Source organism: Argentina silus, assembly GCF_951799395.1.
Source record: "Argentina silus genome assembly, chromosome: 10".
Lineage (NCBI taxonomy): Eukaryota > Metazoa > Chordata > Actinopteri > Argentiniformes > Argentinidae > Argentina > Argentina silus.
Genome location: NC_139664.1, coordinates 2,641,899 through 2,660,172, shown reverse-complemented (window position 1 = coordinate 2,660,172; position 18,274 = coordinate 2,641,899). Strand labels below are relative to the sequence as shown.

Genomic DNA, 18,274 nt, shown 5'->3' with positions numbered 1-18,274 from the left:
TAGAAACCGACCCCCGCGCTTTGCCTCACGTATGGAAAAAGAAAAACATTCCATCCACCTCCTCCTTTGTCCACATCAACCATGCGCTTGGTCCAGACAACTGATTCCCTATCTCAATGGCGAAAGACCGCACCAATCTTTAGACACTAATGTCTTATGTAAGGATGCTTGAACGATAGCCTAACCATTTCCCGGTAATACTGTTGTACAAGTGGGTGCACGTTTTCAGGACTGTTCCTCAGATGATATTAGTAGGCCTGAAGTGCATATTCGGTAACCATAGTGTGCTGTTTGGAAATTGCAGCCAAGTTATATTATCTAATGGAATGACTAATCCGGAGGCATGCATGGATAGTCAGCTCTTGAGAATAGAAAACCGAGTTTATTTGTGAAATATGAGAGATTTAGCAGTCTTGGGGTAGATTCGGGCAGTCCTCCCATTCGAGAATTAACGAGTTAAAGTGACATATTTCGGGGTTCCGCCCACCCTCTCTCGCCGTGGGTTGCGGCAGGTCACCGCGTTGTTGTCTCGGGCGCCGTTGCGCAGGGGGGTGTAGGAGGGGGTCTATATGAGGAGGAGAAGGGAAAGGGAGTTGTCAGACAGGCGTTGCAGACCCTGTGCAGCAGGGATCTTCAAAAAAGCCCTAACATATCTCCCGTAAGCAGAGCTTTTGCAGCATTGCGAGCCAGACGCGAACAAAGAAACGCCGTTCGTCTCGCAAAACCGACTAGCCAAAATGTCCTCGAGAGAAGCCACGCCTGGCGGCATGGTTGTATAATAACACAAAGACATGTGCTCTATAATAATGATGATGATGATGTTGATGCTGAATATAATAATAATAAAAATTAAACATAAATAATTCCCATTGATCTTATGCTAGCCTAATAATAAGAATGATATTTATTTCCAATGTTTTAAGTTTTTTTTTTTTTTTTTGGGAAGTCTCGTCTCTTCCTCCATGTCTCATTTAACCATCAGCCTAAAATCTGAACAGCGTAACCTTCATTTCAACGGGAGCGGCACAGTAGACTAGACTACATCAGCCCGTCCCTCCCTACTGTACATGCATGGCGCGGGGCGCAGCGTGGTCGCGCGCGGCAGGGGGTGCAGGCTGTGGCAAACTCTGGGATACCGCGGTGCGTGCACTTACCGAAGATGAGACGGTTCATTTCAGCGGTAATTGGCCGTTGCCATTGTTTCCTTGCCAGAAAAAAAAAACATAGCCTTCTCTATCTGCTGATCCTTGAAATGACAGTGCATTTATTACTTTGAACATCATAAACTGATGATATTTTCAGCACTAAAGAAACAATCACACATTTCATATGCTGATTTCAAACTATAGTCCTCTTTGTTTAGATTCCCGAAGGACATGTGAGGGGTTTGCTGGGCTGTCTTAACCAGATTATCTGAGAGGTTTGAACCCCACTGAGTGAGTTCAATTAATCACCCGTTATTGTATATGCAGCCTTTTCATGCAGTATAATTGGGTTACACCACTAACAACAATAACAACAACAGCGGTCGTTTATTTGGGGTAATGTGACAGCCTGGGCATGTGATGTGCCACAACAATTGGCAGCAACTGCCAATCACTTTTGTCAGTGGTACTAATGCCCTCCTATAGAAAGTCTTAAAGGGATAGTTCCGATTTTTTAACCTTAAGGCCTCATTTTTCGCTTGTAGTGTTGTAAAGCTCATCCAGACACTTTTTTTGGTCATATTTTCACTCTTGAACTTTCTTTGGCGGGATTACCATACCAGTGGATATGAATGGGATCACCAGTATGCTATCAAAAGCAGAGAGAGAGAAACATATTATAGAAAATTATCTGTCATTGTGCCTTTGAATCGAATGGACTAGCTACTTTAACTGATGTCGTAGAAATGTGTTCCAAACCGAGGACAAAACAGGAAGTATTCTCAGTTTGAATAATACACGTTTACGCTTGTAATAGTGGAAATAAATTGTTTTCACATTGATATGCGTGTATAGCCCACAAAGATATGAGATGGCTGTAGAATTTCTTGTAGAGATGTTTTTAAGTAGTCATACATATAGCATCTTGATCCCATTCATGTCCACTGGTATGGCTAGATGCTAGCACCGAGCCAGCTAAATAATGCTCAAGTCTGGAAATATGACCCAAAAACTTGTCTGGATGAGCCTACTCACTCCAAGTAAGTGGAAAACGAGGTGTAACATTGAAAAACATGAACTATCCCTTTAATCTGTTAGTAAAGCATTAACACATCTTGATAATGCAAGTTTGAATATGTCATTGTATATATTCTTCCCCTTGTCAAATGAGTCACTATAGCAGAGTGTGTCATGTATGGAATGACGTCTCAACAAACGGAAGTTCAGGTGTATCTGAACACGTGGCGCCTTCAAAATTTGCCTAATGAAGGCACCTTAGCAGGCACCATTTTAAGGTACCTTCTGAATGGGATGTGCCTAAAAAAAATGCAGATTGTAACTTTACTCCTGATTGAGACACAGGCACAGTTATCATTGTTCAGACACCTTCACCTGAGTGGTGTCAATCAGAAAAAAAAGGGGTCTTCCCTTGCTTCCATGCCAACAGTGTGAGGAACAGGATTAAAAGCCCATTATCATCCGACCAGCTCCAGGGCCTCAACAGGATGGAACAACAACAACAGCAGCAACAGCCTGGCTGCTGGAGGAGGGGGGTGGATGGAGGACCAGAGGGATCCCCCAGGGGGTCCCCCCCTCTCCACACACCCACAAACACACACACACACACACACCCAGCAGAGAGTCCTGAGAACTGGGGATAGCGTGGGGACAGGGAGAGGCTCTGGGCCAGACGCTGGAGAGGGGCCAGATTTTCAGTGATACACAGAGCCAGTGTGTCCAAGAGGTCACCTGCTTCCATTAATGGAGTCTATTGGGAGCCCAAGGCCCCAATCAATAAAGAGGATGGATCAGGGATAATGTTCCCCCCACACAGCCCAGTCTGTCTGGGTTTCTTGTGTTATGGGCCTGTTTGCGATGATACAGTATTGCTTACTTTTTCTCTCTTTCCGTTAGAACCCAACTTCCATGACCGAGACCTGAACTAACTCCGCTGCAAGTTGGGGCTAAAATCGGAAACGGACACAGCAGGTTTGGTTTACCATCTGAAGTTTAACTTCATTAACATAGTTTGAGGGAACAAACTCAGCTGTGTGTGTGTGCGTGTGTGTGTGTGTGTGTGTGTGTGTGTGTGTGTGTGTGTGTGTGTGTGTGTGTGTGTGTGTGTGTACATGGGGATGCTTGTAAAAACCCAGAGTGCTGAGGTCATGTTACTGGCACATAAAAAAAAAACCCTCAATGATCTTGACCATCTGGTTGTTTGATTAGCCCTGTCCCCTCGCTTTGGTTCAATGTGCCGCAGAGACCACCACCAATCCCTTTGTCTAACAGCCCATGCAAACACCACAATCCACCTATGGCTGGGACAGTATCTGTCTTCGAAAGAAGACTTAATGAGCTGTAAAGACATATCCAAGAAACCCAAAAGGGCAACCCATTGACTTTCATGACCAGATGTCCCTTTTCACAACATTTCTGGTGCCCCGCTGCCACTTAAGTGAGGCTGTGAGCACAATGGGCATGTTGGCGGGGCGCCATGTGATGATGTCACAGTTAGCCAGCACTTGAGGATGATGTAACACCTCGTGCAAATGATGTCATCATATCTTGCATCTCATTCTAAGCTGACGATAAGCCAACATGCTCTCCACAACTGCAACAGAGCGCACACAAGACAGCTATGGAATCCCCACTAAGAGGATCAGTTACCGCAGATTATTTCAGATAAGCCATAATCAGGTAGGCTGACTCACACAAATATGATACTTACCAACATGTTATTCAGTTAAAATCAGGACTTTGCCTGTTTACTTGGGAGTTTCTCGATCAATCAAATTGATTGTGCATGTTCCCCCGCACAGATGTTAGAATTTGTCAATGAATCTCGAGCATTCCTTCAATGAGCAGCAATCCATGAACCATGAATATAGCCACATAACACCCCTGTGAGCAAGGCTGCGAATGCATTTATATCACTACCAGTGCTGCTCATGTGAATGAGTGTGTGGAGGGACTGGTGTGAAAAACATGTCCACACCTTCATTTATTAAACACCCTCTTTCACTATTAGAGACATGAATCCCCCAACTCCCTGGATGGACCCACTCACACTATCACTCATGCCTCTCACACTCTCTCTCTCTTGCAAGCAAACACACACACACACACACACACACACACACACACACACACACACACACAGTGACTGGGGGAACTGGTCTCAGCTGGGAATATGAGTCAGGTGGTTATGACTTCATCGCTTTTCTTGGGTATTAGGTCATCCCTTTCTCTCTCTTCCCCCCCTTTCTCTCTCTTCCCCCCTTTCTCTCTCCTCTCTGAACCACCAATCACATCGATGCTCAACAGCCAGTGACACACCTTGTGATGAGTAAGGTTCACCTCACCTCAGGTTCCCCCACTGATGATCTCACCTACTGTGAGAGACTTAAGTCTTCCACTCATGTGCTTTTGTCATGGCTCTTTATTTAATGGTGCATTTTTTTATACAATTTGGATCAGGTTCAGTATGTTAAATATCTTCAATAATTAAAAAAATGTTTTGTTTAAAATTTGTGTCAAGCAAAAAAAATAAAAAAAATAAAAAAACACATTTGTTCCTACACAGTAACATATGTAACATGTCACACTCACCCAACGTGTTGGTTGAGTAAATACAATGGTCAGCATTTACATTACAATTTGTGACATGAATACTCTCTCTCTGAGGGATTGATAGTCAAATAAATGATAGTCATGCCTGAAGTCATGCCTGCGACATCTGATCATCATCCTGTTCACAGGTCACTGTGTCACTCAACACGTGCATAGTCACTGGAGAGTATGCACAAGCACGTGCTTCACCTTGTCTAAATTGAAGTTTACAGTATAGAGTAGTTGTCTACAGTATTATATTGTCCGTGAATACAAGATAATCATAACTGGGTGGCAAATATTACATTGCCAACTGGAAAATTAAATTGGATGGAATTAATAACTCCACTCGGCGATACACATTGCAGGGGTCTACCGGCTCGGCAGCGGAGCGTTTCGGTGAATACTTTGAGTGTTGATTCAACAACTAAAACACAATTAACAAGCATGTAATAGTTTACATTTAAGTGTTACACACTACCTTTACATTTAGACGTTATGTCTTAGGTTTAGGCCTCCAATGTTAGCTTCGGGAAGAGTTAATCGAGGACAAATGTTGTCGCCAAGTGGCTGTAGCGAATCGTAATTTGTCATGGTAATATGCAAATGAAAGCACAATGCAGGTAGCCTACTTTTTAAAACAGTATTTAAAATTCAACTGAAATGGAAATCACATTCACAAATGAAAAAGCCGTTATTGTGAAATAACTTCCGTTGACCAGTCTTTCCATTCATCTCCAGCCACCGTAAAGGACTCAGGATCACCGCGGGGCCGAGCTGCAGGTCAATGACCACACCCGTTCCTCCGCTTCTCAGGTAACATTTGGTTTGTAAAGCCAACAGTTTGTTACCGTCAACAAAGGTGGGACTGTTTTTGGAGTATGCAGTTATGCAATTTCAGGGGAGGTATTTTGGGGGACAAAGAAAATCGAAGCTTTACCCTGTATTTTCCCTGGTTCGTTCGATAAACCCACTAATACTGAGTTTGACCTTTCAACGCTATAAATTGGCCTGTGGGGGGCGCCTATGTCTTTGTTTTTGCCTGTAGTTTGCTGAGGGAGGAATAATTAGCTTGACTTTACTGGATTACAGACTGAGACTGAAGGTAGGGGGCGCCCCATGTCTGAAACGTTTAGGGCCTCAATGTTGATGCCCGTAGTGGGATACAAAATGTCTCTTCTAATTGAGCCATAAGCTTGATTTCTATCTACCTTTCACCGATATCACTGTTCCCTTAGTCACACCTTGTCAGACCGGCAGGATTTTCAGTTTCTACCCCCCTATTTTTTTCTTTTTGACTGATTGCCAGACATTGGATTTAAAGCGTTTACAAATGAAGAGCTTATTGGTGTCCTGTCCTCTGTTCCCCTGTGCTCTACGGCCTTTTCCTCGTTTCCCACGGGACAGTTGGTAACCTCATCATGTTCCTAATTGTGCTTAATGGAACTCAGCCCTTGATCTTGCATCCCTTGTGGTTCTGTATCTCTTGGACCCACCTTAAGGGAGGATGCATGCACACAACAAAGTTAGCAGCACATTGTGTATTCTAACACTGTAGCCCACTCACAGCCCTGCTGCAGTACTTTATTATGTAGATCAGTGTAAGAGTATAAGAGAGACCTTGATTGTATGGTGTGAAACCTTGCTTATGCACCATTTAGTTGTATGGATTTTTTGCAAATGAAACTTGGAACAATGCACCCAAAGACATTTATACAGCGTACAACTCAATTGAATTGCATAGTAGTAGCCTAAGTGCTCCTAATATTCAGTGTGAACAAGTAAGTGTGTTTTTGGCTGATTTGTAGACCAATTTAATCTCAAATTCAATTCTGCAAGGGAGCTGGAAAAGAGGAACCACACCAAAGCGAACAGTGCCAGACACCTCACACAACTGTGAGGAAGGAGGGATTACTTTTTTAATCTTTTATTTTTTTTAAGTATTATTTACAGTAGAGGAACTGTACAGGGGGGGGGGAGTGGGAGGTTAAGAGGTATTTAGGAGGGACAGTCATGTAGCCTGAAGAGACGGGTCTTCAATTAATCCAGACTGTTCCTTGAAAGTGTCAAGATGAGCCTTACCGGGGCGCTCAGTGGCGTAGCACACTAAGGCGCATACCGTATCATCGCAAGGTCCCTGGTTCGATTCCGACCATCGACTTATCCTGCATGTCATCCCTCCTCTCTCTCACCCATCCTTCCTGTCAATCTCTACTGTCTCTATCCCAATAAAGCAGAAATGCCCTAAAAATATATATATATATAAAAAAAAAAGATAAGCCTTACTTGGATTAAGAATATTCCATCCATTTGGCCGTTGCAGTTCATTTGAGAACTGTAAACGTTGTCATTATCTGATAATAACATCATTATCTGCAGTTCAGTTGTGGCCCTAGAAGATATAAACAGCAACCGTGGCGTGTACAATACAGTATTGTGTCTGCTATTGTCAGCTTATTAAACAGATCTGTTGTTAATGTTTTTATAGTGATATAGATACAGATGCATGAACAATGGGCAGGTTTCTCCATAGCAGATGTGTCCATACCAGGTGTGTACTGTACCTGGGTAGGTGTGTACAGTAGACATGCAGAGTGACAGTGACAGCTTTATGAGAGCAAATGTAAATACATGCACCATGTCCAGCTAAATATTAACCATGTCTCTGTGCTTGATTTATGGAAATGCATTATTGTCTCTCTGCAGTGTTAGGATTTAAGGCCCATTCGGTACAGATCAGTGAAGGTAACGGAAGGGAGGGAGATTAGGAAAGCATATGAAAACACGAAGCCATTGGTATTCGACACGGCCTGTGTGTGCCGTTTCTCCGGTTTTCAAACAGGAATGTGTGGCCAAATGTATTGTAGTTAGGGATGCTCTGAATACCTCGCTATAAGACCTTCAGGCCGCCTCTTGCTCAAAGTGTTTGGGGCTAAATTCCTAACCGTGGTTCTCTTTCTTAGTGTGTCAGCTGTCAAAAGAGTAGCTCGTAGTGAAAAAGAAAACATTTAGTTGGCGCTTTGTGTTGATGCTGCACTCTTGGAATGCTGTAGGAACATGGAGGGAGGGAGGGAGGGAAAGAGAGAGAGAGAGAGAGACAGACAGACAGACAGACGGACGACTGCAGACTATAGTTAACATGCCGTTTGTTGCCTGTCATGTCTCGTAAGTTGCATCACAGGCTGTCATGGCCGCGCGGGCCTGTCTTATAAGTTGACGAGTGCCTCTGAGATTTGAGACTCTCAGACTGGGTGCAGGGGACTTGCCTTCAGTGTTGAAGGCTACTATCACGTCAGAAAAATTCTTGACCTAGCTGTTTGTCTCCAGTATAGTTTGTAAATACTTTATTTGGAATCGGCTTGTTGAAGACAAGCATTTTGGTTGCTGGGCTAGACGGGCCTTTGTTTGTGGGAATGCAGTGGAAACATGAGGCAGGGGAGGGAGGGAGGGAGAAGAAAAAGGGGGGAGCCTCTGAACAAGTACTATTTGTATTGGGATGTGTGACTCAGAGAAAGGGCCGCAAACTGACGGATCCTTTCCACTGTGAGGGCTTTACCAGGGTGTTCCCGTAGCCACTAGGCCTGTTCCATACACACACAGTGAAAAATCCGATTTTCCCTTCATGACCAGACCACACACACCCACACACACACACACACACACACACACACACACACACACACACACACACCTACCAGAATATCTGTCTCTTCATGACATTGGACCTGTTATATCATGAACTCCTCCCCTGAGCAATAAGTACTTCATCTTGGGGCTGAGTAGTGCTGTTATAGGGGGACTGAGAGCCGTGAAGATGACCTCTGGGAAAAGCTGCACCTTTCAGTGGGAATATGGGAGTTGGTACGGAGATCATATTTTGGTTTCTGTTCTATCGATTCGGAGGATTGTTGTGCAAACAAGATTTTTTTTACCACAAGGATGCTTAGGAACCCACCATCTCACTCCAAGGGGATGATTTTCAATCACAGGCATGGATGATATCAATGATATTCACGATTTTTTACAGTAAAAAAGTAACCTGGATCCGGGTGGATTTCTTCCTACTTTGCACTTGAAGTGGAAGCTTTTACTGACAGACCACCCGTGTTAGCAGCTCAGATCTGTGTGTCTGTGTCAGATCAGCTCAGATCTGTGTGTCTGTGTCTGTGTCTGGTTCAGCGTTCTGAGGGAATGAAAGAGGAAAGGAGAGAGAGAGCGACAGGGCAGGGAGAGATATGACACAGCAACTGCTCGGCTCCAGTGTGTGTGGGCTCTGTCTGCGTAAGTCTAGCTTGGCTCCTCCCTGCAGCCCCACCCTCTCCCTCCTTCACTCCCTCCCTCCCTCCCTCCTCTCTCTCTCTCCCTTCCTTCCCTCCCTCCTCTCTTTCTGCCTCTTTAGCAATACATGTGCAGGGAGAGACGGCCAGACAGCAAGGCAGGCAGCAGGCAGCACTGAACTGATCCCTTTTCACATACTCCACAGGAGCACACGCAGACCCAGAGAGGAACACACACCCCACTACAGTGTACACACACACACACACCGCAGCTCAACTTCTAGAACGGTCCGGCTCTACACACACAGACACACCATTCCTTCAGGAGGCTTCCACTGACAACCTCTCACTCCCACTAAGGTAAGACTGGAACAGTTTACTTTGAGCTCTGTTTGTGCGTTGAATGTCAGCCCTGCATGGAGATAATGTTAGTCTCAGATGAGGTATACGGAGTGTACCTGCCCTTTGATCCTGAAGCGTAACTGGCAGGGTAGAGAATTGTTGGCCTTACCCTTTTGCCTTATCAGTTGGAATCTTCTTTCACTTTCACGTTGTCTGGCAGGGGTGAGGAACAGCAAGTCAACTTATTAGATAGGTCTAAATTGATAGGTCTAAAAGTAAAGTTGTATGTTTTGTGAGTCCTTGTGCCTCTCTGTGTGTTGTGTATGGAGTCGAGTAAGAGTATGTTTAAGATGGAGTAAGGTGGTCGCATGGATACATTACTTATTCATCATGGTTTGGTTTAGTGTGTGGGATACAGTATTACAGTTCAGTAGTAATACAGTAGCACTGTATCCATAGCATCCACTGTGGTAAATTTAAAGACAATATAAGGGTTGTAATCCCACACCTAGGGGAAAAGATCACAAGGACACAATCAAATGTATATGTGTCTGCTATCTGTTAGGTATAATTTTTGGATCAGTCATTATTTGGATACGTTTTTGGATGTCATTACTTGGACTTCAAAAGCCCCCCTTCCCCCCCTCACACACAGCTAAACAGAGAGTAAGAAAGAGAGGGAGAGAGAAAGAAAGAGAGGGAGAGAGTAAGAAAGAGAGGGAGAGAGAAAGAAAGAGAGGGAGAGAGTAAGAAAGAGAAAGTTCACTCATCTCCTAATCAGGGCATCCTGCTGTGTTTGTTTATGTAGTGAGTCAGGGTTGGGGTATTACAGAATGAATGGACTTTGGGAAGGAGGGTGTGGGAAGAGGCAACCAAGGACAGGTCTATCATAGTTAATCAGCGAGGCGTAATTACCAGGCTGCTGGCCCTTCTTTGCTGTCTTAACGAGCAGTTGGTGGACGGGGGAGATGATGGAGAAAGCTGTTTTGTATTATGGAGTTTTTTTCTTTTTTTTTCTTCAATGTTTTGTATGCATCTGTAGTTCCTGGGTTATTATAATTGTCTGTAATTACCTTTCAGTGAGCTTGAGGTGGGTTATATGTTTGTGGGAAATTGGCTTGCTCAGACGAAAGTAAAGTAGGTTAAGTGAAGTACATGCTGACTAAAGGAAGCCCAACTGTATCAGATTGTGTACTCTCTCTGCCAAGTTTTATTCTGAAGTTATGAAAAGTAGGGATTGTTATTATGATCCTGTGATGGGATAATTTCTGCCAATCAACCGTCATTCAGACAATCTAAACAGAACCAGAACCAGCACTGGTCTCAGACAATCTAAACAGAACCAGAACCAGCACTGGTCTCAGACAATCTGAACAGAACCAGAACCAGCACTGGTCTCAGACAATCTAAACAGAACCAGAACCAGCACTTGTCTCAGACAATCTGACCAACTCCCCCAACTTCTTTCCCCTTTTACAGCCAATCACCCAACGCCTCCACCTGAACCTCCACCTCCACCTCCACCTCCACCACCACCGCCTCCACCACCGCCACCTCCACCGCCACAATGGGAACTCCGGCACAGAAACGCAGAAGCGCCGCCACCGCGGCCTCCCCGGCCCGCATCACCCGGCTGCAGGAGAAGGAGGACCTGTGCAACCTCAACGACCGGCTGGCCGTCTACATCGACAAGGTGCGCTCGCTGGAGCTGGAGAACGCCGGCCTGCGCCTGCGCATCACCGAGACGGACACGGAGGTGAGCCGCAACGTGAGCGGCATAAAGGGGGCCTACGAGACGGAGCTGGCCGACGCCCGCAAGACCCTGGACTCGGTGGCCAAGGAGCGGGCACGCCTGCAGCTGGAGCTCAGCAAGATTAGGGAGGAGCACAAGGAGCTCAAGGCCAGGTAGGACCGTCCCATAGGGTTTCCCTTCACGTCTAGGCGCAAGTACGCAAAGGCTACCATGGTCTTCAGATGTCAATAAGTTCACTCGACATTCATAGGAATGGCAGGGTTTCCCCTATGTATTATTTCACGTTTGGACACGGGGAGAAAAGGCTACCGTGGTCTTCAAATGTCAGGAAGCCAATTACAGTCAAATGTTTTTAGGTGGAGGGCAACAGAGTTATGCAAAGGAGCATGTGGGAGGGGCGCGGCTCTGTGTGGGAGGGGCGGGGCTCTGTGTGGGAGGGGCGGGGCTCAGTGTGTTTTTGTTTGCTTGACCTGTGAAGTGCACTGAGTATGTGACAGAAGCGCTTATACAAATAAAATGCGTTATTCTTATTACTATTCTTATTAGAGGAGGGATTGTGGGTGATGTAGTACATTCATGTGGTTCAATAGACCCTAACCCTAACCCATAGCACCTGGAGGAACTAAAGGTGTGCAAGCATTCTCTTTTGAGTGTGTTAACGCGGGGCCATAAAACGGGTCTAGTTTAGGCTTGCAGCCCATTGGAATTTTGTGGCCAAAGGTTGAATTGGCACGCAATCAGATGCGTCACTACAGTGTTCATTCCTCTTTGTTCTGTGTTGGTACCGTCCAGTGATGCGTCATCGATGTGTGACAGAAAGGTTTTAGGTTTTCTGCAGTCTGAATTGGCCTGCAGTGATCGTGCTTCAGCAGCGCCACTTTTTGATGTAACCTTCGTGTGGTTGCGTGCAACTGCCTGCTCTACATGGTGATGGAGAGGGCGTCAGAGAGACGCAAATGCAAAACGGAGCACAAGACACCGTCTTATTGTATTTGACATCATCGTTGTGGTGGTGTGATTTACACCGAGCCAGCTCTGACACATCGACCAGTACAGGCCTGCTCAGGCTCCATCGCAACACTCATTCTCTCATTCTCCCATTTCAGAATCAGAATTCAGAAGTGTTGTAATTGATTGAGCTAGACTAATGGGTTGTGTGAATTCCATGGTAAAAAAGGAAGTGTTGCATCATCCAGGTGGGTACTACTGTACTACAGTACATATCAGGTATGGATATGGGGCCTTATATGGTCTGTATGATGGGATTCTTTAGAATTCTAGAATTCTTTTCTTTGGCCAAGTATATTTGCACATACAGGAAATTGACTTGGTCAAATATATGACATATTGACTATGTCAGCAGGGCATGGGCATATGTGTGCACTGTAGGCCATGGTTCTAGACCACTGGACCACCCCAGGCCATGGTGCTAGACCACTGGACCACCCCACTGGACCACCCCAGGCCATGGTGCTAGACCACTGGACCACCCCAGGCCATGCTGGATACTGAATTTGACACTCAATCTGCAGAGGGCTCAAGCAGCTCATGATTAGCAACATAGCGACCCGAATGTTTGAATGCAAAGACGATGAGGCCCCATCACCCAAACCATATGAGGCCCCATATCCATACCTGATATGTACTGTAGTACAGTAGTACCCACCTGGATGATGCAACACTTCCTTTTTTTACCATGGAATTCACACAACCCATTAGTCTAGCTCAATCAATTACAACACTTTCTGTACCACTGGAATTTCTCTGAAAGGGGTGTGAACAGCTACATGCCAGACATTGGCTGAGTGCATTCCTAGTGGTTAAAGGTGTGTGACAGGTCAGGTAGTAAGAACAGCTATGTGTTTCCAGGCTCCCTGAGGCTCCATGCATACGAGTGACTAAGACCACAGACATGGGGCCACGCCCCTGACAAACAGCCTGCTCTGCCTTGGAGGCTCAATGACACATTTGACCCCACCTGAATGCCATGGTTCAGCCTATTACACAGCACTGAAGGTGATATTTAACCAAACCTGGTTAGCATAACATTAATTATTTGTTCGATAAATTTTTACCTAAAGCGATTTGCATCCAGACACTATACAGTATCTCAAGCCCATGTAAGGGTCAGACCTGCAGTTTTGGTATGGCAAGCACCACGCTCAAGCACAATGGAGCCACTTGAGCTCATGTTTGGTAAGTTTAGACCTCGAGGGGAATGTTAGCTTGTGGCTTTTACCAGAGATATGTGCCTGAATGTCTCCACCGACAACAACACACGGCTTCTCCCCCGCCAGCAGGTAACAGCCTGCGATGACTCCCCTGGAATGTGTCGAAGTCTTGCCAAAGTTCAGCTCTGGCTAGAGAGACTCTGAGAAAATGGAGTAGACTTTAACGTAATCTGTTTGCACTTATTTTACACCTATTGTGTACAGGGTATTTTGCTTGCTCCATCATTTATGCATGGTGTTTACTCCCTCAGAGGGGAGTAGGGAAGAAGCAGAATAGAGAATGAGCTTTTGTCAGACGTGTGCAAACACAGCATTCAACAGCTCCACGCTCACAAGGCCATGGGAATTTCAACACTGCATGTCTGCTCCAACCGGTGCCGTTGTGTTTTTACTCGGTTGGTGTTTCTGTTGATGTTACAGAATGCAGGATGACATGTTTGTGTGAGGGTGAGATTCGAGGTGCACCCATCCTGCAGGTTAGGGTGTCGCCCGGCCTAGGATGATGATTTGTGATGTTGTTGTCATGTGACCTTGGTCAGGGTGTAGTGGATGTGGAGTCAGAGAGTTGAGTCACACTGTGAGTATAGCCCCATTCTCAGCCTTGTAACTTCAACACTGTGTAGTCCCACTATAAAGCCTGAAACAATGTCAGGCTGTTTGTTGGCATGGACACCCAAGTCCATGTTTAGCCGGTGAGTGGTGAGTGAATATTGTAGGAAATGCAACTGATTTCGCAAGTACTCTCTTTTTTTAATTGTGGCCGCTTTATGTTTCCATGGTTACGCCGCTATTAAAGTAGCAGCTACATTGTTATCCAAGGGAAACCAATCATTTGACGCACATGCGGTGGAAACGTATCACCCAATCCCGTGTGGGCCGGCTCAGGCCTCGTCTCTAGGCTGCAGACACAGCCACTGTGTTTGTCAGTGTTTGGTTGCCATGGCACCCAGAAGTCTTGGCATGGGCATGTGACAGGGTGGTGACTCAGAGGTTTTTTCAGGGCCCTGTGGGATTCTGGGAATGGGCTGTCTGCGGGCTCACTGTGTCCCACAGTATACAGGAAGCTGGTGAGATCTGGACTAGTGGGACAGAGTAGTGTGTCAGATGTTTATTAATAAGTACATCAACAGTTTATTCTCGTTACTGGCGGCCGAGGCGTGCAAGTGAGACACTGCAAAGAAGTGCTTTTGATAGAAAAGGAATCTCTCTCAAAATCTGAATGATTCAGGTTAATATGTAATACTCTTATCAGAGACAAGGGTGGCACTCTATCTTGAAACATGACTGAAAGACAAACAGGAAGCAGTCTTTTACTGTTTGAACAGCGTCTTTTGATTATTCAAATGTTAACTTAGAATTCCCAGCTGCCCCGAATAAACTAAATTCAAATTCAAAATCTCAACTGCCGCCTCGAATTACAAGGCTGCAGCCTTGCACAAGAATCCAGTGTCAGCTCAAGCCCTGTTTAACGTGCTGGCTGCAACAGATGTGCAGTGGCTGTCGCTGTCGCTGAACAGGCCCGGTGACTGCACACACCTGCTCAGCCCACAGACATGACAGTGGACCTCCCCTAAAGACGTCTTTGTGTGTGTAATTACTGCAACGGACACATGCAGCTCCCCAGAGGCGAGAGCAAACACTAGCCATTTTACGACAACGGTACATGCCGATGCGTGCCAGAGACGTAGTGGCGGCCAGCTGGTGCTCAAACTAAAGCCTGGTACTTCAAGCCGATAGTGAACATGCCTGTAATGGTTTTACAGGTCTTTATCCCTCTGCTCCTTTTCCCTGGTGTTGTTTTGTCTCTGCGTTGTGCGTTTGAGTTGATAGGTTGCTACTAGGCCAAAGGTGAGGGGCATTGAAAATAGAATACAGAAATTCTTGGGCAATTCTAACAACGGCTGGGCTTTTTAGTGCCCCGCCCCCCCGACAATTTCATTTGTAAAAAACTCTAGTCAAATCAGTTTGCTTGTGAAGTTACACCAAGCTATACACCGAGGATTATGATAGCCACCCACCAAGTTAGCTAGCCAACTAGAGCACCCTTGCTCTAACCGCGCCCCTAGCCCCATTTGGCCTGATGAGGACCAGGGGGGTAGAGGAGGCTAAAAGCCAGAGTAGGCCCGCAGTAAAGCACCGTTGAAGCCCGGGAGCGACTGTGGAAAAGCAGTTGGCCTTGGCCCACACAGCGCTAGCCCCTATGTGGAAATGGGGTGACTGTAGCCGCTGGGCCAGAATTCCAACCGCTAGGCTAACACCGTTTGGCCTGTTAATTATTTGCCTGGGTGAAAAACAAACAAACAATGATTGGCTAAGGACCACCAGGCTAGAACATTCGCCAATTATTTAGGAGTTCTGATAGGCTAGGGCGGCTGGATGCTAGAATACCGACTAAGACGTCGCTAGGATCGAACACGTGCCGCTAAGCTAAGACATTTGTGGAGGTCTAGTTTGGTCATTCTGTCGGCACGGCCCTTCCCTTATTGTGTAACAGGGGAGCCACCAGACTGGAGTCTGGGCCCCCCCCACCCCCCCCCCCCCCCCCCCCCCCCCGCCCCTCCAGCTGTGCCCATGGCTATGAAACGTAAGCCTGCGTGGGGAAACCTGCTGATACTGGTCCCCAGCCCCCCCACCCCAGGCAGATGAATAGATGTCTGTCTGCTCCTGATAATATGCAGGAACACCCATGCTAACTGCCAACTCGGCAGTGACGTACCGAGACCGTGACAATGTCTACACTCTGTTTGGCTGATCCACATTTCAAACCGTTTGTAAAATGATGTAACATGGGCAATCGTTAAGCAAATATTTGACTTTTTTTGTAGTAACTGATTCTTATTTTCTTTTCTGCGCGCGCCCCCTTGTAGTAAAATGACTTGAATCCTTTTTACTGCTGCTCAATATCATTGTCTAACACAGACAATAAAATGTTGGCTTTTGTCATCAAAGGTGGTGAAATAAAACCAGTGCGGCCTTTGGATCTCCAGAGTAACTCATTGATGGATTTCCAAAGTAAGCAGCCATGCCCATTTCCAACTTCCAACGTACACAAAGAGTTTGTTGAGCGATGATTATCCAAGGCTGAGTGTACCACACCTGTTGGAACAGAGCAGGCCAGTGGAGCTAAGGGTGGGGCAGGACCATGTAAAGTAAAAAACCTGGCACAATGTGGCCTGGGCTGGTCCAGTGGTGTAGCACCATGGCCTACAGTGCACACGTATGCCCTGCTGACATACCCTCTCCCCCTTACTTTCCTGTCTCTCTCCACTGTCTCTCTCCAAACGATGAGGAATAAAAAAGTGGGACTGCCCCCACTCAAAAAATAACCTTTAAAGAACATTGCACAGTGGAGAAAAGATCAGGCCGGGTTGTCTGAAAGAGGTGTTTCAGGAGCAGATGATAAACTACAGAGGGACTGTTTGCCAGTGTAAGATGTTCTAGGTGCTAAGTGCCAATTATGCTCACTGCCCTTCCATGTAATGTTGATGCTGTAAGGATAAATACAGTAGAGCCGTATTCAGTTGACACTGGCACAGGCTCCCTGCACAGAGCAGACTGGCACAGGCTCCCGGCACAGAGCAGACTGCAGGATGCTTAGAAAAGAGGATTGTATCGTAACGTACCCACTGGCAAAACCAATACATTCACAGTTAGAGGTATCTCAACTTATTTGCTTTGTTAGACCTTTCATTCCAATGACATGATTAGTGGAGGAGCTGACATGAAGACATGCACTGCTGCTCTGTATGTGCTCACATGTATTTTAGGCACACATGCCATCCCAACTTCTGGCATCTGGCACTATCAGAGCAAGCACCAGGAAGTGCACTTATCAGAGAGCACAAACATATTTCCTCGATTTAGAAAATGTGTTCCTGCCGTTTCTGGTCACACTTTAATTATACCGTCCGACTGCATTGTCTTATGTTATCTGGTAATGGGAGCTTCCGTCAGCAATTCTTTGTTTGTTTAAAAAATGTCTTACAAGCAGACATAAGATATTATGAAGACATTATAAGACACTGTATAATAATAATAATTAATAATAATCCATTCCATGAATTACAATGGGCCCGTCCTCCGATTTAATAATAATTAAATTATTGTAAAATAATAATTTAATAATAATTGAATTATTATAAAATAATAATTTAATAATAATAAAACCCAATAAAAAAGCCTGGAAAGAAAAAGAATGTTAGAGCAGTGAAGATTAAACAGGGAGGTCAAAGAGGGGGACGGCCCAGTCACAGGTGGCTACGCAATCTATTTTTAGGCCCGACTCATTTCGATCACCATAGTTTCAAAAAGTAACACTGCTTTTAGCCCAGGGGAAACTCTAAACAGAGTCTCTGACGTAATGCACCCTACGTGTGTTTGGTTGTGTGACTATCTGGCCAGGCTGACACATACTGTAGCGAGACAACAGCTGGACAACTTTGAAGCCAGATTTGTTATGATGAAATGCCTCGGTTTTTAAGTCTCTGCCCTAAAAGGGACAGGAGCAAGCATACACACCCAGCGGACGATGATGAGGATGTTGTAATGCTGTTCAAATACTTTGGGGTTAAAGACTTAATCCTCCTTTCAGTGCAGGCTATATGCTCACAATACATCAGGACACAATTGTCTCATATTCTTTCCTCTGTGGAGAACCGAAAGTACACCTGAGGTGAAATAAATGTGTCTCTTCACACCCGATACACACCTTTATACTAATGTTAAACATTAATTGAATAGACATAATATAACTTTATATCTCCTTTTTATTGCATAAAGTGCTGACCCGCAGCTCAATGTGTACTGCACAAGGAATCAGCGTTTGGTTTCCTAAACGTTCGCTTTTCATGAAGCAAATAGCAGCTCAACAGAGCATGTAACCTTTGCTCTCTCTTCCCTTAGGGGAGAAATTGTGCA

General features: G+C 45.5%; 1 protein-coding gene across 1 annotated transcript in view; it reads left to right on the top strand.

Annotated features, from left to right (window-relative positions):
* Positions 1 to 9,159: 9,159 nt before the first annotated feature.
* lmna (lamin A) overlaps positions 9,160 to 18,274 on the top strand; it is a 31,836-nt gene continuing 22,721 nt past the window's right edge. Inside the window, exons 1-2 of the mRNA XM_083679507.1 lie at positions 9,160 to 9,391; positions 10,853 to 11,278. Coding sequence (XP_083535633.1) covers positions 10,941 to 11,278 — 338 coding nt within the window. The 5' untranslated portion in view covers positions 9,160 to 9,391; positions 10,853 to 10,940. The remainder of the gene's footprint in view (positions 9,392 to 10,852; positions 11,279 to 18,274) is intronic.